This window comes from Chionomys nivalis, chromosome 21 (assembly GCF_950005125.1).
Source record: "Chionomys nivalis chromosome 21, mChiNiv1.1, whole genome shotgun sequence".
Taxonomy (NCBI): Eukaryota; Metazoa; Chordata; class Mammalia; order Rodentia; family Cricetidae; genus Chionomys; species Chionomys nivalis.
This window is the reverse complement of record NC_080106.1, coordinates 20206909-20233682: the sequence shown is the minus strand read 5'-3', so window position 1 is coordinate 20233682 and position 26774 is coordinate 20206909. Positions and strand designations below refer to the sequence as shown.

The 26774-nt window shown below is 43.4% G+C and overlaps 2 protein-coding genes across 3 annotated transcripts; both read left to right on the top strand.

The window, feature by feature from the left end:
* The first annotated feature begins 1792 nt into the window (after positions 1 to 1792).
* On the top strand, positions 1793 to 26774 carry Ddx19b (DEAD-box helicase 19B). 2 transcript variants are annotated; one of them, XM_057753526.1, is made up of 12 exons: positions 1793 to 1882; positions 8271 to 8319; positions 9400 to 9450; positions 10759 to 10894; positions 11185 to 11277; positions 13143 to 13245; positions 17566 to 17680; positions 18510 to 18687; positions 18993 to 19230; positions 21954 to 22116; positions 22463 to 22654; positions 22975 to 26774. In XM_057753526.1, exons 1-12 carry the CDS (start codon positions 1793 to 1795, stop codon positions 23034 to 23036), a joined length of 1470 nt encoding a protein of 489 aa, XP_057609509.1. In that variant the 3' UTR covers positions 23037 to 26774. The 2 variants fall into 2 exon arrangements, with proteins under 2 accessions (XP_057609509.1, XP_057609510.1); XM_057753527.1 differs by lacking the exon at positions 1793 to 1882 and adding an exon at positions 4867 to 5023.
* LOC130863494 (60S ribosomal protein L23a-like) lies at positions 13880 to 14573 on the top strand. The gene has a single exon (XM_057753528.1). The coding sequence runs from the start codon at positions 13880 to 13882 to the stop codon at positions 14345 to 14347; it is 468 nt and encodes a 155-aa protein (XP_057609511.1). The 3' UTR covers positions 14348 to 14573.

Sequence of the window (26774 nt, the reverse complement as noted above, 5' to 3'; positions counted from 1 at the left end):
TCGAAAAAAAAACAAAAAACAAAAACAAAAACAAAACGAAACAAAACAAAAAGTTTATAGGGGCTGGAGAGATGGCTCAGAGGTTAAGAGCACTGACTGCTCTTCCAGAGGTCCTGAGTTCAATTCCCAGCAACCACATGGTGGCTCATAGCCATCTGTAATGATATCTGGCGCCCTCTTCTGGCCTGCAGGCATACATGCAGACAAATACTGAGAATACTGTATACATAATAAATAAATAAATCTTTTTTTTAAAATATTTATTTATTATGTATACAATATTCTGTCTGTGTGTATGCCTGAAGGCCAGAAGAGGGCGCCAGACCTCTTTACAGATGGTTGTGAGCCACCATGTGGTTGCTGGGAATTGAACTCAGGACCTTTGGAAGAGCAGGCAATGCTCTTAACCACTGAGCCATCTCTCCAGCCCTAAATAAATAAATCTTTAAAAAAAAAAAGAAAAAGAAAAAAAAAGTTTATAGAGAAGGCACTCCACTAAACATTCCACACAGCTTACTTGTTAAACACTATTCATAGGTCGGCTAGTGTCCCCTTTTTACAGATGAGGAAACCCCAAATTACTCATTCCAACGTAGAAACTATTTCATTAATGTGTGTAGCTTTAGAGAATAAACTCATAAATCAAGGCAATTTTAAAACACATTGGTGGATATGTCACAAGCTATCTATAGGCCCAAGATGTTATCTGATGGCATGCTTAGCTTTTGGTGGTCTGCTAATAGATTCCAAATGGTTTCTCTCTATTAGTACAAGACATTAGGTCTAACAGAGAGATTGGTAAAGGACCGCTGTTTCCAGAGGGCAAGAACCAGCCCAAGATAAAGCAATAGCTTCATTCCAGTCTTTACACAGTACTGAAATTATATCTAATCAGTCAACCACAGCCTCTTTTTTTTTTTTTTTTTTTTTTTTGAGACAGGGTTTCTCTGTAGCTTTTTTAAAGCCTGTCCTGGAACTTGTAGACCAGGCTGGCCTTGAACTCACTGAGATCTGCCTGCCTCTGCCTCCCGAGTGCTGGAATTAAAAGTGTGTGCCACCACCACCTGGCTATACACAGCCTCTTTTTTTTTTTTGTTTATTTTTTTTTTGTTTTTTTTGTTTTTCAAGACAGGGTTTCTCTGTGTTTTGTTTTTTGTTTTGTTTTGTTTTTGTTTTTTCGAGACAGGGTTTCTCTGTGGTTTTGGAGCCTGTCCTGGAACTAGCTCTTGTAGACCAGGCTGGTCTCGAACTCACAGAAATCCGCCTGCCTCTGCCTCCCGAGTGCAGGGATTAAAGGCATGCACCACCACCACCCTACACACAGCCTCTTTATAGGAGTTTTTCTTCAGAGCTACACAGCAAAACCACGTCTTTTTCGTTTTATTTTGTTTTCAAGGTAGATCTTCAATTTAGCCCCCGACTGTCCTAGAACTCACTCTATAGACCAGGCTGGCCTCAAACTCGCAGAGCTCTGCCTGTTTCTGCCTCCCAAATGCGGGGGTTAAAGGCGTGCGCCACTATGCCCAGCTGAAATCACTATTTCTTTAAAAATACACACTGTACTGCTGCCTAGGGATTCCTAGTCACTGGCCAACTCAGCAACAAACGACAAACTTGACACTTCAAGTGGTTTTTCTGGCGGAGGCAAGCGTTCCCAGGTGCGCACGCGCAAGCAAGAGCGGTTCCCGGCCCTTCTTTTGATTGGCTAGGAGAAGCGGAATTCAAAGCCTCAACCAATGGAGCTTAGGCTTGGCTCGGCACTGAGTGTGGCGGTTGAGGAAGCCTAACTGCCATGTTGAGCCGTGGTGGCCGGAGATGCTGGCCGGGTCGAGGCCGAGCCCGAGCCCAAGCTCGGAATCCCCTTTCCCTGCCCTTAAGTGGCGTGAGTATCCATGCGGGTAGCTCTCCTTCTGCACCTTTAGGTGCTTTCCTCACTGTGAGAAGGAAGGGAGGGGGAAAGAGTAAAAGCCAGGAGACTTTGTGATCTTGCAGAACCCGGGTGGCTGCTTACCATAAATTAGGAGAAATGGACCTAAATACAGGAGGCTAAATTAAAGTGCCTAAGGGGCCTTTCTCCACGCATCACTTTGGACACCAGGAACTTTCTTCTCAGTTCTTCTCATTGCTCATCTTTATTACGGGTGGACTCAGGGAGTCTAGGTTTTTATTTGATTTATTTGATTTTTTTTTTTCAAGACAGTATTTCTCAGTGTAGCTTTGAAGCCTGTCTTGGAACTCGCTCTGTAGACCAGGCTGGCCTCGAATTCCCAGAGATCCGCCTGCCTCTGCCTCCTGAGTGCTGGGATTAAAGGCGAGCGCCACCACAGCCCAACTCACATTTTATTTCTTAAGCCATGAGGTAGGACTTTCTTTTAATATTTATTTATTATTTATTATGTATACAATAGTCTATCTGTGTGTATGCCGAAGGCCAGAAGAGGGCACCAGACCTCATTACAGATGGTTGTGAGCCACCATGTGGTTGCTGGGAATTGAACTCAGGAGCTTTGGAAGAGCAGGCAGTGCTCTTAACCACTGAGCCATCTCTCCAGCCCAAGGTAGGACTTTCTTAAGCCTAGTTGTTTGTGTGTGTGACTTGTTTTTAAATTATTGTTTGGCAGCCGGGCGGTGGTGGCTCACGCCTTTAATCCCAGCACTCGGGAGGCAGAGGCAGGCGGATCTCTGGGAGTTTGAGGCCAGCCTGGTCTACAAGAGCTAGTTCCAGGACAGGCTCCAAAACCACAGAGAAACCCTGTCTCGAAAAAAAAAAATTATTATTGTTTGGCTGTTTGATAAAGGGTCATAGCACATCTGGTCACATTGATCTCCTCACTTTTTCCATGCCCCAGAAACCGAGGTATTTGTTAAATATTATTCCCTCTGTCTGAAGCAAAATTTGTCTTTTGTTTGCTTTTCATTGTTTATAAATAGTGTCTCACTAGTTATAACCATGGGTGACCACATAATCAATACGAATATGCCTACCTGTGTGCTGGGATTAAAGACTTGCATCACCACATTAAGGTGGTTTTTTTGTTTTGTTTTTGATTTTATTTTTTTATTTTGGTTTTTCGAGACAGGGTTTCTTTGTGGCTTTGGAGCCTGTCCTGGCACTAGATCAAGTAGACCAGGCTGGCCTCGAACTCACAGAGATCCTCCTGCCTCTGCCTCCCAAGTGCTGGGATTAAAGGGGTGCGGCACCACCACCCAGCTAGTTTTTGTTTTTAAATTAAAAAACAATGGTCATGTTGATCTCTAACTCCCTTATTTATTTTCCTGCCTCAGCATCTTGAGTACTGGGATTATAGGTTGCACTACCATGCTTGGATTGATGTATAATTTTTGTTTTTTGTTTTTGTTTTTTTGAGATTCTGTTTCAAAAGAAAAAAGAATCTGAGCACATGGCAAACAATCTCAGAGGATGACATGAAGTTTGAGGTGGTGGTGTGGCTCATGCCTGTAATCCCAGCGCTCGGAGACCGAGGCAAGGTCGCTGGGGTCAGTGAAGCCCCTAAGTGGCCCCATTAGTTGTGTTCCCATGACTTTCATACTGTCTGCCCACCTATGTGAGTTTGTTTCATTCTGTTGAGCAAGTAGGACTTATTCTATTATATTGCATCTTGTATACTTTAATGTTTAACTTTATTATATTGTTTGGAATTTTTTAACCTCTGTAGCCTTGAAAAATACAAAATAACCTACTGTTTTTCTAGCTGATTTTCCCAGGGTTTCTTCTGACTTGAAATAGGTCATGGCTTCACGGCTGTGTGCTTGGTTGTCCCCCTGCCTGCTCAATCCTTAACCTACTTACCATTGCCTGAGATTAATTTATTGTCATGGAAAATGTTTTCATAAAGTTCCAGGAGAATGATGATTCCTTCTAGGGAAATAACAAGGGCCAAGGCTTATTTGATCCCTGTTAGGGGAAAGCAAGTATTTCAGTCCTTAATTTACTATTCTAAAAACTACAGCTACCTCTTCCTTTTAAAAATTATCCAAAACTAAGGCTGGCTAACCTCTGAGATGGCTCAGAGGTTAAGCGCACTTGCTGCTCTTGCAGAGGACCTGGGTTCAGTTCCCAATATCCACATGGTAGGTAGTTCACAACCATCCATAACGCCAATTCTAGGGTATCCAATACCCTTTTCTGACTTCCCTGAGCACCAGGCACACATGTGGTGCACATAGACATGCAAGCAAATCAAATATATAAATCTTTTTAAAAATTATCCGAAACTAAATAAATAAAATGCCAACCATACACCTTTGCATAGGAGAGGAAGAGCTGACCATCTGAAGAAGGCATAGGTGATTCCAAAAGTCCTATATTTCCTTATTAAGCAGCTCTTGCCATTTTCTCCAGGAACTGAATTGGTTTGGTTGGACAAACTGACTTCCTCTTTCTGGTCTCTAATACCTTGGCACCTTCCTTTGGTGTTTTCAAAGCTCAATTTGGTGCAGATCTTTCAGCACTTAATCCTTTGTTTCACAGAACTGAGTGCCAATCTTAGATATCGTATTGATCAGAACAGATGCTATCTTGATCTTAGCTAAAAGTCCGATAAGTGTGTTCACTGAGGCATTTTAAATAACCTGAAAAGTTAACTATTTGCTTGCCTATGTATTCTGACTGTAATTGTTATATGAGCTCCTCTATGCCAACATGCTGGATGTTTCATTTTTTTTCTCTCGGTACGAGAGCATTTAATCCTGGCTAGCTCCGTTGGGTCGTAGGGCAATCTTCAGCGAAAGATGAGGGGTGGGGACCCGAAGACTGCCTTAGCGGTACCGGGTCCCAGGAACTTAGGGGCGCAGAGCTGACGCCAGTCTGACGACACTGCGGCGCGCCGCTTCCGGTCGTCTGCGCCGCAGTGAATGATTTCCCCCAGGGCAGAGCTGGACTTCGCCGCGACCCGCCTGAGCACGGGCGGGCGAGCCTGCCAGCACTGCCCCGGCACGGGGGACCATGGCCACGGATTCCTGGGCCCTAGCGGTGGATGAGCAGGAAGCCGCGGCTGAGTCGGTGAGTTGTCACCCGCCGCTGGTGGACTAGGGGTCCGGTGCCGGTCAGGATCACGGTCCCGTGGAAGGACACTGTTTAAGTTGCTCGGTACAGGGCGGAGGACCCTGGCGGGATGGGACTCGGCCCCAAAGCTGGCATTGATTACCCAGCCCCTCCCACGTTGTGTAAACTCAATTTGGGTGATCGGTTCCCCACAGTACAAGCCTGTCTTCCTGGAATCAGTTGATAATCGATTGCACTCTCAATCTTGGATGGTAATTTTCATATACCTTCAGATGGAAGTTTCTAGGGCTCAGGGACCATGTCTTGCTCATATTTGTATGACTCCTCCCACTTGGTTATTGGTGGTGGAGGGTTGAATGGTCTACCTGTCAATAAATCCTCTCTTGATTGGCTCTCTTTTTCTGAGTCTGGTGCATTGTAGCAAGATATGAGTTTAAATATTACTACTTAGAATTAATTTCTAAACATTCTGAATTCTAGTGGAGGTTTCAATGTAACTCTCAGTACATATGTCTCTGAATTCTAAAGAGTAAGAGTTTCAGCTTGGCATGATGTGGCTCCTCTCATATCTCTTGGATGCTTGGGCAGGAGGAGTGCCTCAAAGACCACCCTGAAAGAAAAAAAAGATTTATTTTCGTTCAAAACTTTATAATATATATATATATATATAACTTTATATATCCACATAGTTTAAAGAGAAATAGTGGTTTGGACTTTGTGCATTGAGGAGAGTATTTTTCTTTTTTGAGACAGCAGGACCTCAATGTATGTATGTATGTATATGTGTATATATACCCTGATCATCTGCCTCTTATCCCCTGAGTGTTGGGATTACAGGCCTGCACCACTATATCATTTGAGAATTTTTTTTTTTTTTTTTTGGTGTTTTCTTGAGACAGGGTTTCCCTGTAGCCTTTGTCTTTCCTGGAACTCCTCTATAGACCAGGCTGGCCTTGAATTTACAGAGATCCACCTGCCTCTGCCTCCCCGAGTGCTGGGATTAAAGGCTTGCTCCACCACTTCCCAGCTAATAACTCTGCTTGTTTTGTAACCTTTAGTCTGATTCAGGCTGGACTGGCCACTCCTGTTCTTAAAGTACAGCTCATTTTGGGAAGGGACGGGGAAACAGCAGATTGGCTTTTAATCTTATTCAGAGGGATTCCTTCTTCATTTTCCATTAGATAAATATACTCTCACCTTTGTCCTTACCTTTCCTCCTCTTAGATATACATAGCCTCATGTAGCCCAAGCTGTGGCCTGGGATGGTCTTTTTTTTTTGGTTTTCGAATAGGGTTTCTCTGTAGCTTTGGGGCCTGTCCTAGAACTAGCTTTCGTAGATCAGGCTGGCCTAGAACTCACAGAGATCTGCCTGCCTCTGCCCAGGATGGTCTTGAATTCCTAATCCCCCTGCTTTCACATGTCGAGTCCTGAGATCACAGTTATGGGCAGCCATGCCTAGTATCTAACTTCCTTCCCCATTTTGGTTGTTTGAGGTAGGGTTTCTCTATGTAGCCTTGGCTATTCTAGAATTTCCAGAGATTTGTCTACCTCTACTTCCTAAAGGTCTTTGAGTACTAGAATTAGATATGCTTCTGGCAGGGTGCTGGGGAGTGCTTTGCAATGGCCTCAATGTATGGAGCACAGTGTGCTGGCGGCTTCACACTTACTCACTTACTGTCTGTTAATATGTTCAGAATGAATGGAGGATGGTTGTGTTTTCATGATTTCCTTTTTCCCTTCCCCTAATCCCCTTTGTCTCTCTCCTCTCTCCCATGTTTCCTCTGCTGTTCTGTAACACTAAGGCAGTCAGGCTCTCTAAGTTTTAGTTTCTGTGAAGACAAATGGGGTTCCTCCATCTGCAGCTAACCACCCATTCAAACAACTTTTTTCTTTCCTGTCTTCCTAATCTTCCTCTCTCTTTTTTTTTTTAAGATTTATTTATTATGTATACAACATTCTGCCTTCATGTATGCCCACATGCCAGAAGAGGGCGCCAGATCTCATTACAGATGGTTATGAGCCACCATGTGGTTGCTGGGAATTGAATTCATGTTTCCCCCGAGACAGGCTGATCTCAAACCACAGAGATCTGCCTGCCTCTGCCTCCCGAGTGCTGGGATTAAAGGCGTGCACCACTACCGCCTGGCTGATAACCATTTCTTTGTAATGATTTTTTATTTTTGCTTTTTACCTACCCTTTACTAGATGATAAAGCTGAGTCTCTAATATTTCATGATTAGTATAACTGCTTTGTGCTAGTTACAAATAAAAATGTTCCTAGTCATTAAGAGTATTTATTTTACGTATATGAGTGTTCTGTCTATATGCACTCAGTCCTGCATGCCACAAGAAGGAACTGGATCCCACTATAGATGCTGTGAGCCACCATGTGGTCGCTGGGAATTGAACTCAGGACCTCTGAAGAGCAGCCGGATGGCCCTGATCCATCTCTCCCGCCTCCCCATTAATATACTTACATTCTTATGGGTGAACCTAAGTCATACCAGGCTACTTCCAAATTTCTGCTGTTTGACAAAGTCTGATAATTGTTGCCTTGGGACATTTCTCTGATCTAGGCCCACTTGAAGGTGTTGTGGATTTCTCTGATCTAGGCCCACTTGAACGTGTTGTGGATTTCTCTGATCCGGGCCCACCTGAACGTGTTGTGGATGATTTGGTTGTGCTGGTGTTGCAGTGCTCTAAGATGTGCTAGTTAAAGTGTCAGAGCCCAGCACAAAGCAGCCTGAAGGTGAGGCTGCGTGTTAGCTGCCGTGGTCTGCCGTAGACCCGCCACAACATGACTGACTGTATCATAGCTGCTCTGCCTGCCTGGTATTGGCTGTCTAAAGTGGGAATTTTTCCACTCTGTGAATTTTTTTTCTTTCGGAACACAGAGAAAATGACAGCTCTAACGATGTCTTCCTGAGAAAGTATTTGCAAGTCAAAGCATTAAGCAAACTTACAAATTATAATTCTGCCTAGAAATTGTAATTAGGATATGTGAGTTTTATACTGTATATTTCTTTCTTTCCTACTGCTGTATTTATGGGAGATTGTGTTATTCTCTTTCGACCATTTAGAAGTGAAAGGAGCCTAGCAGAACAGCCTAATGAATCGTTTCTAATACACCTAGTGAGTCGGTCTTGAGAATAGTCTCTCCACTTTCATTAGGGAGTTTCTGTTGACTCAGTTGTTTAAGTGATTTTTCCTGACACTTTCTGTTCCCCCCATATTCTCCATTTAGTTGAGCAACTTGCATCTTAAGGAAGAGAAAATCAAACCAGATGCCAATGGTGAGTAATCAAATCTAGTCTGAAAACAAGTGTGATTTCTCTTTGATATTTCTATTTTAATATAGCAACTACTTGGAAAATTCCTGCATTTATACTACACAAAGGACTAGTGGATACTGATACTTGTTTGACTTGGGTGTCAATAAACGACTTTAATTCAAGAATGTCTAATAAGAGGATGAGAATATTTAGCTAGCGTGTAAATTACAGTTTATTACTTACAATATGGCTGTGTTGACAGAGATGATTTTTTAACTGTTGTTCAGTTTTTAGTGAGATGCACATAAAGTTTGAGCAACTTGTCAGTTTATCATCCTAAATTTACATCTGTTAAAAAAATGTAAGATGGAGAAGTCGGGCTTTAGCTTGATATAAAGCGCTTGCCTACATACACAAACAAGGCCCCAGGTTCCCAAGAACCACAATACAAACAAGCAAAAAGCAAGATCAGAGCAATGTTAACATTTACCTCACTCTGAATACACCTACAATCTCTGTATATTTTTACATAATTACAATGTTGTTTGATTATATCTTTCTATTAGTCAATATTCTACTTACATGGAATCTTTATGGCATCGTGTTCCCACTGAGAATATGATTTACAGGTATTTTGTTGAGCACAAGGATGCTTTCTAATCAGTGTTGTTGTGGTCACCATTCTATACTATCTCAGAAACGCCATTGCTGTGGCAGAATTAGGCGAGTTTTAAAATAGTACAAGGGGGCCTGGACATAATCACATTCAAGCAGTGTTTCTAAACTTTGTTTTTAATTTATTTATTTTTATTTTATGTGCATTGGTGTTTTGCCATAGGTGTTGGGTCTCCTGGAAATGGAATTAAAGACAACCCTGTGGGTGCTGGGAATTGAACCCAGGTCCTCTGGAAGAACAGTCAGTGCTTATAACCACTGAGCCATCTCTTTAGCCCCTCTAAACTTTATTTAGAGAGAATAAATTGGTTTTAGTAGTGGCTTGGTTTCCTCCTTTTTTTGTTTTGTTGCCCCTAGAATTAGAATTGCCTTAGTTGCTAGGTATGGGATGAGATTTGAATAACATCTACTTTTTATCTAATCAAGGTGCTGTTAAAACCAATGCTCATACAGAGAAAACAGACGAAGAAGAGAAAGGTAATACAGCCTTCAAGCTCTGTAAATGAGGTTCCATGTTCTAGAAAAAAACGTTATGACAAGGTTTTATTTATTCATTCATTTACTAAGGTGTTTTTCAGACAAGATCTCACTATGTCACCCTTGCTGGCCTGGAAATATCTATGCAGTTGAATTAGCTCTTAACTTGTGCTAAATTTCTTTCCTTAGCCCTGAGTGCTGAAATTGCTGACATGTGCCACCACACCCGGCTTGAGACTTTGGGGGGTGGGGTGGCAGGGGTGCGCACTTGCACATGGAGGTCAGAGATTAGCATCAGGTATCTTCTTCAGTCCCTGCCCACCTCTTGTGCTTTTGAGACAGAGTCTCTCTATGTAGCCCTGTCTATCTTGGGACTCACATGTGCTTGGAACTTAGATCTGCCTACCTCTGCCTCTGTCTCCTTAGTGCTGGGATTAAAGGCCAATGCCATCATTCTTTCCGCCTTATTTTTTGAGATAATTTCTTTTTTTTTTTTTTTTTTTTTTTTTTTGGTTTTTCGAGACAGGGTTTCTCTGTGGTTTTGGAGCCTGTCCTGGAACTAGCTCTTGTAGACCAGGCTGGTCTCGAACTCACAGAGATCCACCTGCCTCTGCCTCCCAAGTGCTGGGATTAAAGGCGTGCGCCACCACCGCCCGGCTGAGATAATTTCTCATTAAACTTGGAGCTCACTAACTCAGCCAAACTGCCGGCCAGCCGGTCCTAGGATCTTCTTGTTTTCTTGCCAGCGTGAGGTTTCACTGTTCGACTCAACATTGAATAGGTGTCACCGTGCTGGGGTAAAGTTTAATTTAATCAGTATCTAAAAGAATTGATCGTTGCCGGGCGGTGGTGGCGCACGCCTTTAATCCCAGCACTCGGGAGGCAGAGGCAGGTGAATCTCTGTGAGTTCGAGACCAGCCTGGTCTACAAAGGGAGTTCCAGGACAGGCTCCAAAGCTACAGAGAAACCCTGTCTCGAAAAAACCAAAAAAAAAAAAAAAAAAAAGAATTGATCGTTTATGCTTCAGAGAAATTTCCCATTTTTATTATATTTTAAAATCAGAACTGATGTACTTGAATTAGGAAGCCTAGGTTATTACTTAAAATACCTATGACTTAAAAATACCTATGACTGAGGCAGAGGCAGGCGGATCTCTGTGAGTTCGAGACCAGCCTGGTCTACAAGAGCTAGTTCCAGGACAGGCTCCAAAACCACAGAGAAACCCTGTCTCCAAAAAACCAAAAAAAAAAAAATACCTATGACTTAAATTCATGGACTTTTAAACACTCCTGTACTCTTTCTTCACAGAGGACAGAGCCGCTCAGTCTTTGCTCAACAAGCTGATCAGAAGCAATCTTGTGGATAACACCAACCAAGTAGAAGTCCTGCAGAGGGACCCAACCTCGCCTCTCTACTCAGTGAAGTCTTTCGAAGAGCTTCGTCTGTGAGTATCCGTTGCTTTCTGCAGTCACATACAGATGATTGCCTGCCTATACTTATTTTTCATACAGCATTATCTTTACCTACATGAGGTAAATAATATGCATTTAGTTCCTTCAGGTTGTTCTATAAAATATTGAGGAAATCTGTAAAAGCTTTAGCTGCATTCTCATGTTGTGTTTAGTTATTCTCAGTTGATACTATGTGTACCAGTGAGAAAGAGAAAAGCTGTCTCCTACGTACTTTGCTGTGTTCTTCAGTCTAAGTGACTTGAATCTCTAATGGTTCTTCTAGGAAACCACAGCTTCTCCAGGGAGTCTATGCTATGGGTTTCAACCGCCCATCCAAAATACAAGAGAATGCATTGCCTTTGATGCTTGCTGAACCGTATGTAACTTGATATGATTGCCCTATCCGTTGTTTCTTTTCTTTTTTTTTTTTTTTAAATTATACCTGTTGGCTCATGCCTAATAATCCCAGATAATTAGGAAGCTGAGAGAGGAGGATGAAAAGTTGAAGGTCTGCTCAAGCTGCAAGGTGAACTCAAGAGCAGATTCAGCAATTAAAAACAAAAATGTCTACCAGCTATTTGTCTGGCTTTTAAAAAAGGATTCTATTACATTTTGTGTGTGTGTGTGTGTGTGTGTGTGTATGTGTGTGTGTACACGAGGATGGGCATGCATGCACACCCTGGTATGTCTACACAGATGAGAGGATAAATTGAGGTAGTCGGTTCTAAATTTTCACCATGTGGTTCCCAGAAAATCAAACACAGGCCATCAGGCTGGGCAGCAGGCACTGTTGCCTCCTGACCATTTTGCCAGTCCCCGATTGTTATTTTTACTGTGAATATATTGTTATGAAAAACTTAGGACCTTCAGTGAACTTGAAAAGATTTTATAGGGAATGTCCATGTAGCTACTACCTAGATTCTATCACTAGTATTTTATTATTCTTTTCGTGCATCTGTCTACTAATTGATCTTTTTGATGTTTTTTTGCTTACTTTTGATGGAATGTGAGCTTGATTTTGGTGACAGTCAGTGTTGTTTTGAGACAAAATCTCAGTATAGCTGGCCTCTAACTAATTCTCTTATATTTTCTTATATTGCTGAAGATGATCCACCCATCCATCCATCCATCCATCCATCCATTCTTCCTTCCTTCCTTTAAAATAGCGTTTCTCTGGGTAGCCCTGGCTGTTGTGAAAGTCGCTTTGTAGACCAGGCTGGCCTCAGACTCACTAAGATCCACCTGCCTTTGCCTCCTAAGTCCTGGGTTTAAAAGTGCATCCACTACCACCCTGCTGACTATTTCTTTTTTAATGCTTTAATGCACCTGTTTGAGCGTATACTTTGTGTGCAGGTGCCCTTAGATACCAGAAGAGGAGTTAGCTACATCCCCTAGAATACTGGGATATTGTGCTGGGAACCAAATTGACATCTCTTGGAAGAGCAGCAAGTTCTTGTAAATATTGAGCCTTCTCTTCAAACCTGAAGAGAATTTTGAGAAATTCAAAAGGTTTTAAATTTCTGATCCTCTCGTCTTCACCTCCCAAGTTTAGGATTCCAGGCATGCGCCACCACGCCAAGTTTATGCGACGATGGGGTTAAACTTAAGGCTCGTTTCATGCTGGAGGAACAGACTGCTAACTGAGACACAGTTCCAGCTCCCTAAATTTCTTATTTCTACTTGTGATGAGAAGACACATCCCTGGTCTTGACTTTTATTTTTTCAAATTTTGACTACTCCTTTTTTTAAATTTGTATTTATTAATTGACAGTTGAATTTTGTTATGATATTTTCTGTCGTTCTTTTCTTTTTTTTTTTTTTTTCTGAGGTAGGAATTCTCTGTGTAGCCCTGGCTGTCCTGGAACTAGCTCTGTAGACCAGGCTGGCCTCGAATTCACAGAGATCTGCCTGCCTCTGCCTCCCGATTGCTGGGAATAAAGACATACACCAACACCACCTGGCTAAAAGGTCATTTTTAAGCTTTATAAAAGTTTCTTTTATGTGTGTTTTGCCTGCATGAATGTATGTGTGCTACTTACCTGGTGCTGAACAATGTCAGAAGAAGGTATCAGATCCCCTGGAACTGAATTATAGACGGTTGTGAACCACCATGTTGGTGTTGGGAATTCAATTCAGGTCCTTGGCAAGAGCAACAAATGTTCTTAACCACTAAGCCAACTCTCTAGCCCTTTGCAATCTTACTTGATGGTGGAGCCTCTAAACTTTTTTTCTCTTGTGCAGCCCACAGAACTTAATTGCTCAGTCTCAGTCTGGTACTGGTAAAACAGCTGCCTTTGTGTTGGCCATGCTCAGCCAAGTAGAGCCAACAAACAGATATCCACAGGTAAGAACTGTGGGACTTTGGGCTTCCTATTAGCATATAACCTAAAGGGGGTAACAGTATTCCTGGGCTAAAAGCCAGGTATTCAAGGTTATTTACACTTGTAATTCCAGTACATGACAGGCAGAGGCAGGAGGGTTGCTATGAGTTTGAGGGTAGCATGTGCTATGTAGTATGTTCCAGGCTGGCTTGGGCTACAGAGTAAAGCCCTGTCTTCTTTTTTTTTTTTTACTTTGTTTCTTTCTTTCTCCCCCTACCCCCCCCCCAAGACAAGTTTCTCTCTGTAACACCCCAGCTATCCTGGAACTCACTTTATAGACCAGGGTGGCCTCAAACTCAGAGATCCACCTGCCTCTGCCTCCTGAGTGTTGGAGTTAAAGGCGTGCACCACCACTGCCTGGCTTTTTCTTCTCTTTCTAAATGGTCAGCTTTGAAATATATACATACAACTAACTGGACTGAGCAGGTTATATTTATATATTTAGGAATACACACACACACAACAGGTAAAAAAAGAGTCAATGAATTTGAAGGAAAGTAGAGGTGGTGGGGTACAAGCAAACGTTTGGAGGAAGGAAACAAAGGGAAATGGTGTAATTATAATGTTAAAAATAGAAAAAATAGCCTTTTCGTCAAGATGGCGCCGAAAGCGAAGAAGGAAGCTCCTGCCCCTCCCAAAGCCGAAGCTAAAGCGAAGGCCTTGAAAGCCAAGAAGGCAGTGCTGAAAGGCGTCCACAGCCACAGAAAGAAGACGATCCGCACATCGCCCACCTTTCGGCGGCCCAAGACCCTGCGGCTAAGAAGGCAGCCCAAATACCCCCGGAAGAGCGCGCCCAGGAGGAACAAGCTTGACCACTATGCCATCATCAAATTCCCCCTGACCACCGAGTCAGCCATGAAGAAGATAGAAGACAACAACACGCTTGTGTTCATTGTGGATGTCAAGGCTAACAAGCACCAGATCAAACAGGCTGTGAAGAAACTCTATGACATCGATGCCAAAGTCAACACCCTCATAAGGCCCGAAGGAGAGAAGAAGGCACATGTTCGGTTGGCTCCTGATTATGATGCTCTGGATGTTGCCAACAAAATTGGAATCATCTAAACTGAGCCCAGCCGGCTAATTCTAAATATACACTTTTTCACCATAAAAAATGCTGCTTGGTCTTTTTTTTTTCACTTTCTGGTTGGGCTGCTGACATTGCTGTACTGTGGTATAAACTAAGGTATATGCTTATATGGGATGGGTGCCGGGAAGTGTTTTCCCAGCTCTGAGCAAAAAATAAATCTATTTACTCCATTGGGAAAAAAAAAAAATAGAAAAAATAACCTTTATTGAAAGAACTTGCTGATAAAAATCATTATGCAGTGAGATTAGCCAAACCCAAATTCTACATTTCGGTGGATTTCTATACAGTTAAAATCAATCTAGGGGTGGTGGTGGCACATGCCTTTAATCCCAACACTTGGGAGGCAAGAGGCAGGTGGTTGGATCTCTGAGCTCCAGGCCAACCTGGTCTACAGAGAATTTCAGGATCCATCGTCAGAACTGCACAGGGAAACCCTGTCTTGGAAAAAGAAAAAAAAAAAAAGGAAAAATTCTTAAGCTATGGTGCTTTACATTGGATTTTTCTTTTTTTAATTTTATGTTGCCTATATATAGGTATGTTTGTGTGCCAGGTCTGTGCTTGGTGCCTGCAGAGGCCAGAAGAATGCATCATATGCCTTGGAACTGAGTTATAGAAGGTTGTGAACCTCGTTCTGGGGCTTGACGCTTTCACTTTCCTAGTGTTGTGGTTTTTTTTTTTTTTTTTTTTTTTTTTGGTTTTTCGAGACAGGGTTTCTCTGTGGCTTTGGAGCCTGTCCTGGAACTAGCTCTTGTAGACCAGGCTGGTCTCGAACTCACAGAGATCCGCCTACCTCTGCCTCCCAAGTGCTGGGATTAAAGGCGTGCGCCACCACCGCCCGGCTAGTGTTGTGGTTTTGAGACAGGGTCTCTCTATTATGAAGCCCTAGCTGTCCTGAAATCTGTTGCTTAAATTCTGTCCTCCTATTATCCACTGTTTACCTTTCTAGTTCTCCTTTCCGCATGCTATATTGTATCACAGGCACATTTGTTTACAGACACACATTATAGACTAGGATCCCATGGGAAAATAGAGGAAGTTCGTTTGTTTCCTTTCAGGTGTATGACCTTCCTTAATACAATCTAAGTCCATCCATTTTCTTACAGTTTTTGAGGAGTATTCCATTTTATATAGCTATGAAATTTTCATTATATGCTCATCTTAAACAAACCAAAAAGCTTTTATCACTTTTTTTTTTTTTTTTTTTTTTTTTTTTTTTTTTTTTTTTTTTAGAAAGGGTCTCCCTCCACCTCCTTTTCTTCCTCCTCTGTAATTCAGGCTGTACTGAAACTATGTAATTCAGGGTGGCCATGAGCACCCAGAAATCCTCCTGAGCCTTTCCTGTGTTGGAATTATAAGCATGAGATGCCACATCTGGCCTGATTCATTTTTATATAAACCAGAACTCAAATTGAACACAGATAGAATGTGCAAGTCCTAGACTACTAATGAGCTTGATGCTTTTACATGTAGGAAAAGCTTTGTTATAACAGTTCTAACAACTGCCAGGCATGGTGGTGTGTGTATGCCTGTAGTCCTAGTGATCTCATCTCCAGGTCAGCATGGTCTATGTAACAAGACCTTGCCCCCAAATAGGAGAGGAAGAAAAAGAAGAGAAAGTTCTGAAATTTTCTAAATGGCAAAGAAGCTAATCTGTAGTTGAAATTTCACAACCTGTTCAACAACTTAATGAGATTTAAAATCCCCTGGGGTGTCCACAAGCCTCTGAGTGAGTCAGTAAGGGTGTTTCCAAGTAAGTTTAACTGAGGGAAGGAAACTTACCTTGAATATGTATGGCATCATCCCAGACTAAATTAGAAGGGGGATTAGAAGAAGCAACATTCACCTCTCTGCTCCTTGACTGCAGCTGCAGTGCCCAGATTCTTCATGCTTTACAGTTGCAGCCTCCTCAGCACTCTGCATACAAGCCTTTCCTTCTCGAAGGTACAGGTGTTGTCATAGAAACCCAACAAAATGTAACTAGCAAGTTTTTGTTTTGTGCTCCAGTGGCAGATGTTGCTCTTTTCTTTTCTTCCTTTCTTCAGTCCTTTCTTTCTTCTTTTATTTTTTGAGATTGGTTTTCATTATGAAACCCATGAAGCCTTGGATGTTCTGGATCTTGCTCTGTAGAACAGTTTAGCACTGAATTTAAGAGATCTGCTTGCCTCTGCCTCCTAACTGCTGAGATGAAAGGTGTTTGCTGCCATGCCTGACTGGCCATCCCTATTTTCATGTGTCTTTACCTAGCCATAATCTGACCACTAATAATTCTAGTGTATACCCAGCAGTTTAAAAGTGCAATGATGTAATTGGAGCGATGACGCAGCAGTTAAGAGCACTACTGCTCAGGGGCTGGAGAGATGGCTCAGAGATTAAGAGCATTGCCTGTTCTTCCAAAGGTCCTGAGTTCAGTTCCCAGCAACCCGCATGGTGGCTCACAACCATCTGTAATGAGGTCTGGTGCCCTCTTCTGGCCTTCAGGCATACACACAGACAGAATATTGTATACATAATAAATAAATATTTTTAAAAAAAGAGCACTACTGCTCTTCCACTGGACCCGGGTTCAACTTCCAGCACCCACATGATAGTCACTACTTGTACTCCAGCCCCATGGGACCCGACACCTCTTTTGGCCTCTTGGAGCACTGTACATACTTGGTTCAGACTTACATGAAGGCAAAATACCCACATAAATACAAATTGAAAGGTGTTTTTTTGGTTTTTTGTTTTGTTTTGTTTTGTTTTATGGTAAAGCAGTGGTGGCGCGTGCCTTTAATCTGAGCACTCAGGAGGCAGAGACAGGATCTCTGTGAGTTCGAGACCAGCCTGGTTTACAGAGTGAGTTCCAGGACAGTCAGGAATGTTAAACAGAGAAACAATAAAGACAAATATTTTATACTGTATATATTCTTTACTGTGGCCCCAGATGGATGGGTAGGTTCTATGTGGACTCCCTCAGCCAAACAGACTTTTGTAAACTTTTTTTTTGTTTGTTTGTTTGTTTTTATTTTTTTGTTTTTCGAGACAGGGTTTCTCTCTGACTTTGGAGCCTGTCCTGGAACTAGCTCTTGTAGACCAGGCTGGTCTCGAACTCACAGAGGTCCACCTGCCTCTGCCTCCCGAGTGCCAGGATTAAAGGCGTGCGCCACCATCACCCGGCTTTTGTAAACATTTTGCACGTTTTTCTTTCCAGTGTCTCTGCCTCTCTCCAACCTATGAGCTTGCTCTTCAAACAGGAAAGGTGATTGAACAGATGGGCAAGTTTTACCCTGAATTGAAGTTAGCTTATGCTGTTCGAGGCAATAAATGTGAGTATATGTGGGCCTATAGATAAATCTAAGAGCTTCTTTTAATTTTGAACATGCCCAGGAGTTAAAACAGTTCAATGAATACATCTATGCTCCCTACCCAGATTTAGAAACTTAACATTTGACACATTTTCTTTATTGATATGTTTGTACATTTTTGTTAAAGACTTGTTAAACAAATTGTCTTGTTGTAATTCATTCTTCCTAAATTCTTTTAGTATGGACCTTATGTGGACAGTATATAATTATATGCCCTTGTTACAACCTAGAAATTTTTTTTTTTTTTTTCGAGACAGGGTTTCTCTGTGGTTTTGGAGCCTGTCCTGGAACTAGCTCTTGTAGACCAGGCTGGTCTCGAACTCACAGAGATCCGCCTGCCTCTGCCTCCCAAGTGCTGGGATTAAAGGCGTGCGCCACCACCGCCCGGCCTACAACCTAGAAATTTAACAGTTCCCTAGAAAACTAACTTCTGCTTTACCCTTGCCCCATTGGTACTCAAAATTTTCTTTAGTTGGAAATCTAGGTTGGTCTTGCCCTACAATCTTACTTGAGCCTCCTGTGTACTGGGATTATAGACATCCACTACCATGTTTGGCTCCTTTTTTATTTTATCACTTTTACCATGTTTTCTTATACCCTTAACATATGATTTCACTAATTCTAAATTTGGTTAGCTATGTACCCATTAGTTATTATAGTGGCATCAAGCTTTTTTCTTAAAATATGAACAGAAAGTCATTAGTATTAAATACAAAGTAGTTACAAAATATCTCATGATGGAGAGCTGGCTTTCCTTTGTAATACCTGAAGGAAACGTGTCTTTCCACAGTGGACAGAGGTCAGAAGGTCAGTGAGCAGATTGTCATTGGCACCCCCGGGACCGTCCTGGACTGGTGCTCCAAGCTGAAGTTCATTGACCCCAAGAAGATCAAGGTGTTTGTTCTGGACGAGGCTGACGTGATGATAGCAACTCAAGGCCACCAAGACCAGAGCATCCGCATCCAGAGGTAGGAACTGGACCAGGGAACCTCCAAAGCCTCCCCTTGCATCTTTGGGTTCTCTGCTCTGCTCTGGGCAGCAGTATTTGTGGGATGGGCCATTTCCACAGCAGCTCCCAGCCCGGGATGAGAAGGGAGACCTGGGACCCTCACTCAGCCCAGTACCACGCTCGGTCTGCTCCTCCCTCCTCAGGATGCTCTGTATCCCACTCAGCCTGTGGGGCTGCAGCCCATGCAGGCTGCGGAGGCTGGGCTTGTGTTCCTTCTGGCAAAAAGCTTGAAGCTGTGCAAAGTGCCTGGGCCTCCACTTGCAGGATGCTGCCCAGAAACTGCCAGATGCTGCTCTTCTCTGCCACCTTTGAAGATTCAGTGTGGAAGTTTGCCCAGAAGGTGGTCCCAGACCCCAACATCATCAAACTTAAGCGTGAAGAGGAGACTTTGGACACCATCAAACAGTATTATGTCGTTTGCAATAACAGAGAGGAGAAGTTCCAGGCCCTGTGCAACCTGTACGGGGCCATCACCATCGCCCAAGCCATGATCTTCTGCCATGTGAGTATCTGCTGCCCTGTAGGTCAGTGAATAGACTGGGCACTTAGGGAAGTGTCAAGCTGAGGAGGACCATTGCAGTGACAGGAAATGACAATCCTCACCCACCTGCGTAGGAAATAGTCTCCTTGGATTTTTGAGTTTATAGTTGATATACTTGATTATGCTTGATTCCTTTTAAATCTCCCAAATCCCAAATAATGAGCTAGCAGTATAGCTCAGTTGTAACATATTTGACCAGATGCATAGTTCTAGATTTGATACTCAGCACCACAAAAACTGGAGATGGGTGGTGGCAGCAAGCCTTTAACCTCAGCACTCAGGAGGTAGCTGGATCTCTGAGAGTTTGAGGTCAGCTTGGTCTACAGAACTAGTTCCAGGACAGCTAGGACCATGCACACAGAGAAATTCTGTCTTGAAAAGCAAAAAAAAAAAAGGAAATTCATTGATTTTTGTTTTGTTTGAGCCAAAATGTTACTACTCTCGCTGGACTTGAACTTCTTCCTCAGCCTCTACCTATTGCTGGGATGAAAAGCATGCACTGTCATACCTGGTTTTTATACAAGTTTTAAAAGAGTATCTTATTTTTGTGTGTGTGGGTTCTGTAGGAAGCAGAGAGGCATTCTATGCCCTGGAGCTGGCGTCTCAGGCCATAGGTTCTGGGAACTAAGCACTGATCCTCTGCCAGAGCAGCAAGTGCACTCCACCCCAAGCATCTCTCCAGTTTTGGATTCCAATGAAATTCAGTGGATGACTGATGACCAAGCTTAATTCTCAGAACCCACAAGTTGCACGTGAATGCTATGACATGAACGTGTGTACACACATACACACATACTAAATAAATATAATAAAAAATAAAAATAAATTACTTAGGCTGCCAAGTATCACTACCCCCAACAGCACACAAATGGTGCACACACATTCATGCAGGCAAAAAATAAAATAACTGCCGGGCGGTGGTGGCGCACGCCTTTAATCCCAGCACTTGGGAGGCAGAGGCAGGCGGATCTCTGTGAGTTCGAGACCAGCCTGGTCTACAAGAGCTAGTTCCAGGACAGGCTCCAAAACCACAGAGACAAATACTGAGAATACTGTATACATAATAAATAAATAAATCTTTTTTTTTTTAAATATTTATTTATTATGTATACAATATTCTGTCTGTATGCATGTCTGCAGCCAGAAGAGGGCACCAGACCTCCTTACAGATGGTTGTGAGCCACCATGTGGTTGCCGGGAATTGAACTCAGGGCCTTTGGAAGAGCAGGCAATGCTCTTAACCACTGAGCCATCTCTCCAGCCCATGCTTATACTTTTTTAAACATTTTATAGACTATTTAGAAATGGAGGTAGTTGGTCTTTGTTTTTTGTTGTTTTGGTTTTTTTGTTTTGTTTTGTTTTTTTGAGACAGGGTTTCTCTGTGTAGCCCTGATTCTTAGAACTCACTTTGTAGACCAAACTGGCCTAAAATTCACAAAGATCCACCTGCCTCTGCCTTTCAAGTGCTGGGATCAAAGGTGTGTGTCAACACACCTGACTAGAGATAGTCTTACATGAAAAAGTAACAGCAAGTAGTTCATCCAAATGAATTATATGGCCAAAATTCCTTCTGAGAAAACATTTTAAAGCCATTTCTTTCATTATTTTTGTTTCCCGCTGTGTATTATCTAATATGTGGTGTGTGTGGTATGTTATATGCTCATGTGTTCAGGTGCCTTGGAGGCTAGAGGCTTCAGATCCTTGGGGCTGCAGTTATAAGTGGTTGTGAGCCACATGATTTGGGTGTAGGGAACTGAACTCAGGTTCTCTGCAAGAACATTATGTGTTCTCTAAATCATTGAAATATCTCTCTAGCCCTAGGCAAACTTTTTATTTTCGAGACAGGGTTTCTCCCTAGCTTTTTTGTTTCCTGTCCTTTAATGTTTTTATTTATTTGATATTTTTTTATTCATACATACAATACAGTGTACTTAATCAGATGCAGATCCTGCTACTCCCCTCCAACTTCTCCTGATTCCCGCCCCCGGTCTCCCTTACAACTTTATGTCCTCTTTCTTGTTTCTTTTACAACCCACCAAGTCCAGTTCGTGCTGCCTAGATACTCAAGGTGTCAGGCCGTCCAGTGGAGTAGGGTCAGCTTACAGGATTCACCCCCTTCCAAAACCCTGATCCTCCCTCAGCAGTCACCAGTTATCGGTAGTTCTCAGCTAGGGATGGTGGCTCATGCACGCCCATTCAAGCCTTCTGAACTGTTGGCTGCCTTGATGTGGTTTAGATCTTGTTCAGGCATTTACAGCTGCCCTGAGTTCATGAGTCCAGTGGTCCAGTCGTGTTTAGAAGACAAATTTACTCCAGTTCTGCCCACCCTCTTGGTCTGGCCATCTTTTCACCCCTCCATGTGAGATTTTTGTTTGTTTTTGTTTTTGTTTTTTGAGATAGGGTTTATCTTTGTAACAGCTCTAGCTGTCCTGGAACTAGCTCTTATAGACCAGGCTCGCCTTGAACTCACAGAGATTTGCCTGCCTCTGCTTTCTGAGTGCTAGGATTAAAGATGTGTGCCACCACTACGTGGCCCGTGTGAGAAATTTTAAGCCTTGATGGCCCATTTAAGTCATTAGAGTCTTCATATATCATAATGGCAAGAAACCACCTTTTTGTAGGTATCTTTGTTTCTGTTTTTGTTTTACAGGTCTGTTCATTAAAAACAATTCTCTTCACTCCAGACCCGCAAAACAGCTAGCTGGCTGGCAGCGGAGCTCTCCAAAGAGGGCCACCAGGTGGCTCTGCTGAGTGGGGAGATGATGGTGGAGCAGAGGGCAGCTGTGATTGAGCGCTTCCGAGAAGGCAAAGAGAAGGTCCTGGTGACCACCAACGTGTGTGCCCGTGGTGAGCAGAGACTGGCCCCGTTCCCCAGGCTTGCGGTCCCAGGCCCTCTGAACAAGGAAAGTGCTTGTATCCGTGGTCTCATGGAGGTGGGAGGGCTTTAGACCGATTCCCCTTGGGCAGTAGGAACCACTTGGAGGAAGCCGGCAGTCCCTCCTTGGTGTGAAGAAACTCAGACCTCCAGACACTTGCTTTTTGTTCTTCTGCCGAGGCTGCCATCCTGTAGGCGTCCTCTTTAGTGCCCACAGCCCAGACATGACCAGCCCGAGCCATGTCTCCAGTGGAAGTGGGTGTGTGCGGCTGACGGTGTCCCCTTTTTCCCCTGCCTCCCTCCAACCCCTTTGTGCAGGTATTGATGTTGAACAAGTGTCTGTCGTCATCAATTTTGACCTTCCTGTGGACAAGGACGGGAACCCGGACAACGAGACCTACCTGCACCGCATCGGGCGCACGGGCCGCTTTGGCAAGAGGGGTCTGGCTGTAAACATGGTTGACAGCAAGCACAGCATGAATATCCTCAACAGAATCCAGGAGCATTTTAGTGAGTCCTGAGTTGGCTGTGCCTGGAACCGTTTCAGAGGGGAGTGTGGGAGAGGGGAGGTTTCCTTTGTCCCTGCATATGCTGCCTCCACCTGGGCCTTGTCAGGGAGAGCACCTGCACACTCAGTGCCCTGGGAAGTCGGTATCAGTGACCAGGGCCCTGTTGCCAGCTACTCAGGCTCAGGAAGCCTGCCCTGTGCCTGGAGGAAGCATCACTGTCCCACAGCGAGGCGCCTCCTCAGACTGCCATGCTGCTCTGGGTGACGTCCATTGCATTTCCATGGTAGTCCACGGTGGTCTTCTGATCTTTTTTTCCCTCAGATAAGAAGATAGAAAGATTGGACACAGACGATTTGGATGAGATCGAGAAAATAGCCAACTGAGAAGCTTCACCAGCAACTGGCACCACCCTCAGCACTGTCCCTGCCTGAGAGCGTGGAGCTTTCATGGCATAGGCCTTGACAGGCACCTCAAAGACCAAGGCCTGAGTAGAGACTACCTACCTCATTCAGAATTACGTTTGGACTTGACAGAAATTTGTGCAAATAATGGGGGATGGTAGAAAATTTGTTTACACAACTTTGGAAGATTAGGCATGAATACACAGAAATTTACCTTTTAGAAGTTCCGTCATTTTATTTTTTGTCCAGTGTTTCCTCATCTTGATAAAATGCCCAGAATTCCTTATGACAAACCTTAGCAGTTCTTTGACTTCGAGTGTGCAGGCCAGCCTCGTGGAAGTGAGAGCGCCCAGAGGCAGAGTATGTATGAGATGTATGTAAGCCAGTCCTCGCGCCAGGAGGACGGCTGGAGGAGTTGTGTGAGCTGCTGCTTAGGAATTGTGTGCAATGGCTAAGCTGAGTTACCAGAGCCCTGCTAACTCATTCCACAAAGAGATTTACTATGTTGCACCAAAATGCCTTTGAGGCCTCTCTCTTTAGGTTCGTGCCTCAGAGCATGCTTAGCAGGGAGCAATCTGTGCAGTACAAATCTAGTTATGAGTGGGCTCCGAAAGATTCATGGAGAACTCATCTCGAGACTTAGTCATAGCTCTAGCTTGCCACAAAGCCTGTGTCATGGGGGTACTTGCACTGTCGTTTTTAAATCTGTAACATCACCTTAACTCTTACTAGTGCCAGGCAAATGAAAGGTTACCTGACATTTGGAAACTCAGTGAATACTCTGTCTTCAAGTTTCTGATGGGCAGACTCAATCTAAACAGGTCCAGAATGGTCAGCAGTTGCCAGACATTCTTGCTGTGCATGCAGTTCCTTAAAGGTAGTTCTGTCGGAGGTAGGGAATGGCTCCAGACTTGTGCATCTTGATTCTAAAGGGATTCCGATTATCTGTTTACTGTGCCTGGAAGGGATACAAAGCAGTGTGATGAGGGGACAGCATGGACCACAGCTATTTATCTGTCCAAGACAAGAATGATCACCAAGCATTTGTGCCTTTCTTCCTTGGCACCTGTGAGTAGTGTAGTCACAGCAAACGGTAGCCGTGAAGAGTTCCTCACACCGGGCTAGGCCGTAGGTGCCCATAAAGTGACAGCAGCAGAGCTGAGATGAGCCAGAAGCATCCTCTTCAGTTCTTAGACTTGGACGTGGAGTGATTCCTCTTTCTAGGATGTTTTTTTCATGTATGTGTTGTGCTGGGACTCAAACCCAGAGTCTTCCATATGCTAGGTAAGCACTTTACACTGAACTGTTATTACCCCCAGCCACGGAAGACTGTATCTTAAGGCCAGCTCCATCACCTGGGAAAGGGGAGTGGTTTGCCTAATGTCACAGAGAAACCAAGAGACTGCCAGGTCAGCTACTTCCTCTTAACGGGCATTGACTGATTAGAATTCTTTGTATGCTCCTGGCCAACTTTGATCTATCTTTGGAGTCTTAAGAGAAGAAATTTTTTGTTCTCCCTAAATACTGTGAACCAAACCTGAAATAACTAAAACCAAGGGTATAACTGATGTATATAGACTTTCGCCAAGTCTAAAGAGGATGGGGAAGGTATGCAGCAGACCCTCCAGTGCCTTCTGGTGGAAGTGTAGCTCAGCCATTCTTAACCTAGTGTCTTGGACCTCTGAAAATTCCCTGACTGAGTTTCATGATGTCTGTGAAGTATATGTGTTAGTTCGAGCTTAAGTAATTTCTTGGGAGGACTCCAAAAGGATTTTACACCTTTTAAAAAGGTAAGACCCAAGATTGTGGGTGACTCTGAAATGTCACTGATGTTACTGTGGGCCATATTCCTTCACAGCCCGTACTCATTCCTGCCACCTCCTGTCCCCTAGGGCAAGCTTAGAGCTCTCAGGAGTCCAATACTGAATTGAGTTTGCTGAGCCTTGAACCCCGGGATTTTTTGACGGATTTCAAGAAAGTTACGTGTTTATGAAATGATAAACTGAACCCAGGAACAAAGAAACTCAGGGAAAGAAGAGAGAAGCTCAGGGAAAGAAATGTTTTTGTCTAATGAAAAGTTTTGTGATGTTTATTTTTCATAATAGGTTTTAATGGGTTTCTGGTTTTTGCTTCAAACTCACTTTCCTGCCTCAGTGCTGCGTGCTAGAATTACAGGTGTGCACCATCATACCAGACTGGGGTATTTTGTTTTGAGTAGCATTTATCGATTGTATATATAAGAACTAATCAATTATTGAGACATAGTCTTTTGTTTATTTGGTTTTTTTTTTCTGTTTGTTTTTTGAGACAGAGTTTCTCAGTAGCCCTGGCTATCCTGGAACTTGCTCTGTAATAGACCAGACTGACTTCAAACTCGGCCTCTGCCTCCCAAGTGCTGGGTTAAAAGTGAGACGTAGTTCTTACTGATGTTATAAAGTGTTCATGTTACTAAGACATTAATGATTATAAGAAGTATGTAGCATCTTATGCTTGTTGGTATTAAGTCACGTGTTATACCTTAGGCTAAGTATTACCTAGTTAGTCTGTTTCAATTGGTACTGCTCTAACATGAGTAACTGGAAAACCTCCATAGACCCAGGATTCTGCCCACTTGGCAGAGGTGTGCAAACACACACCTCCTACTTCACTGCAGTAAAACAGGCTAACTATCCAGAAAAAGACCACTGCTGGTAAATTCAGTTTGTAGATCCATCCTCCTAATCTTGGGAAAGAAAAGGATATAAATAGGGCAATAGGTCTTAGAGACCAAGAGTGATGGTCCACACCTGTCAGTCCCAGCATAACCAAAGCTGAGGCAAGAGGGATTCGAGCTTGAAGTCTGGTTAGCCTGGTCTGTCTCAAAACAAAATGAAACAAACAAACAAACAAACAAAAAAACAGGCTGAATATGGTGGTTCATGCTTGGGATATGAAAGCAGGAAGTTCCGGAGTTTAAGGCCAGCCTAAGCAACAAGAGGCTGGGTAGGAGCGTGCAGCCTGGAGATCTTTTCCCCTTTATCATGGACTCCCAGCCCAGGACATAAGACTAAAGCTTAGAATGGTGGGGCATGGCTGAGATTCCAGAGTTCAGAAAGTGATAGGAAGATGAGGAGTCCAGGGTCCTCCAGCTACAAAGAGAATTGAGGCCAGCCTGGTCTCCATTGAGGCCCTGTCTCAACACAAAGACATTTTGACTCCAAAGTCAAGTTGACAAGACTGAAGGAGATATACTAGGAAGACAAAGAGAGCTCAACCTGGCCGAGAGGAAAGTCAAGGTTCACAGGACAAAATGGTTATTTTTTCCTGTGTTTGAGAGAGAGAGGATCTCACTATTAAATACAGACTGGCCTGAAAATCAAAGCAGTCCTGCCTTAGCATCCTGAGTTGTGGGATTCTAGGTAGGAACTACCAAGACCCAGTGATTAGACTGCGTCATAGCCCACTATCCTGCTGTAACAGAATGAATAGCCAGGCCTGGGTAGTCTGAAGATCAGATGCAGCCGGGAAGCAGGTCTGAAGACTGAGTAGTCAACATTGAGAAATTCTTTAATCACAATGTAATGAAATTGGCTTTGTGTTGGAGAGACTACTGACTGCCTCCTTCGCCCATACCACCCAAGGTAATGAAGATTTAAGGGCTCTTCAAGTTTCTCTTGGTCCTCATTGGGGACTCCAGATTCTTGGGAACACCTTACTATTTTATCTGACTTTGTTCCTCTG

What these genes read in the sequence shown, in the direction of transcription:
- LOC130863494 (XM_057753528.1), top strand. Translation starts at nt 13,880, where the DNA reads ATGGCGCCGAAAGCGAAGAAGGAAGCTCCTGCCCCTCCCAAAGCCGAA.
- Ddx19b (XM_057753526.1), top strand. Translation starts at nt 1,793, where the DNA reads ATGTTGAGCCGTGGTGGCCGGAGATGCTGGCCGGGTCGAGGCCGAGCC. An exon ending in AATCAAACCAGATGCCAATG is followed by an intron (nt 8,320 to 9,399) that starts GTGAGTAATCAA and finishes TATCTAATCAAG; the next exon opens with GTGCTGTTAAAACCAATGCT. An exon ending in CAGAATCCAGGAGCATTTTA is followed by an intron (nt 22,655 to 22,974) that starts GTGAGTCCTGAG and finishes TTTTTCCCTCAG; the next exon opens with ATAAGAAGATAGAAAGATTG.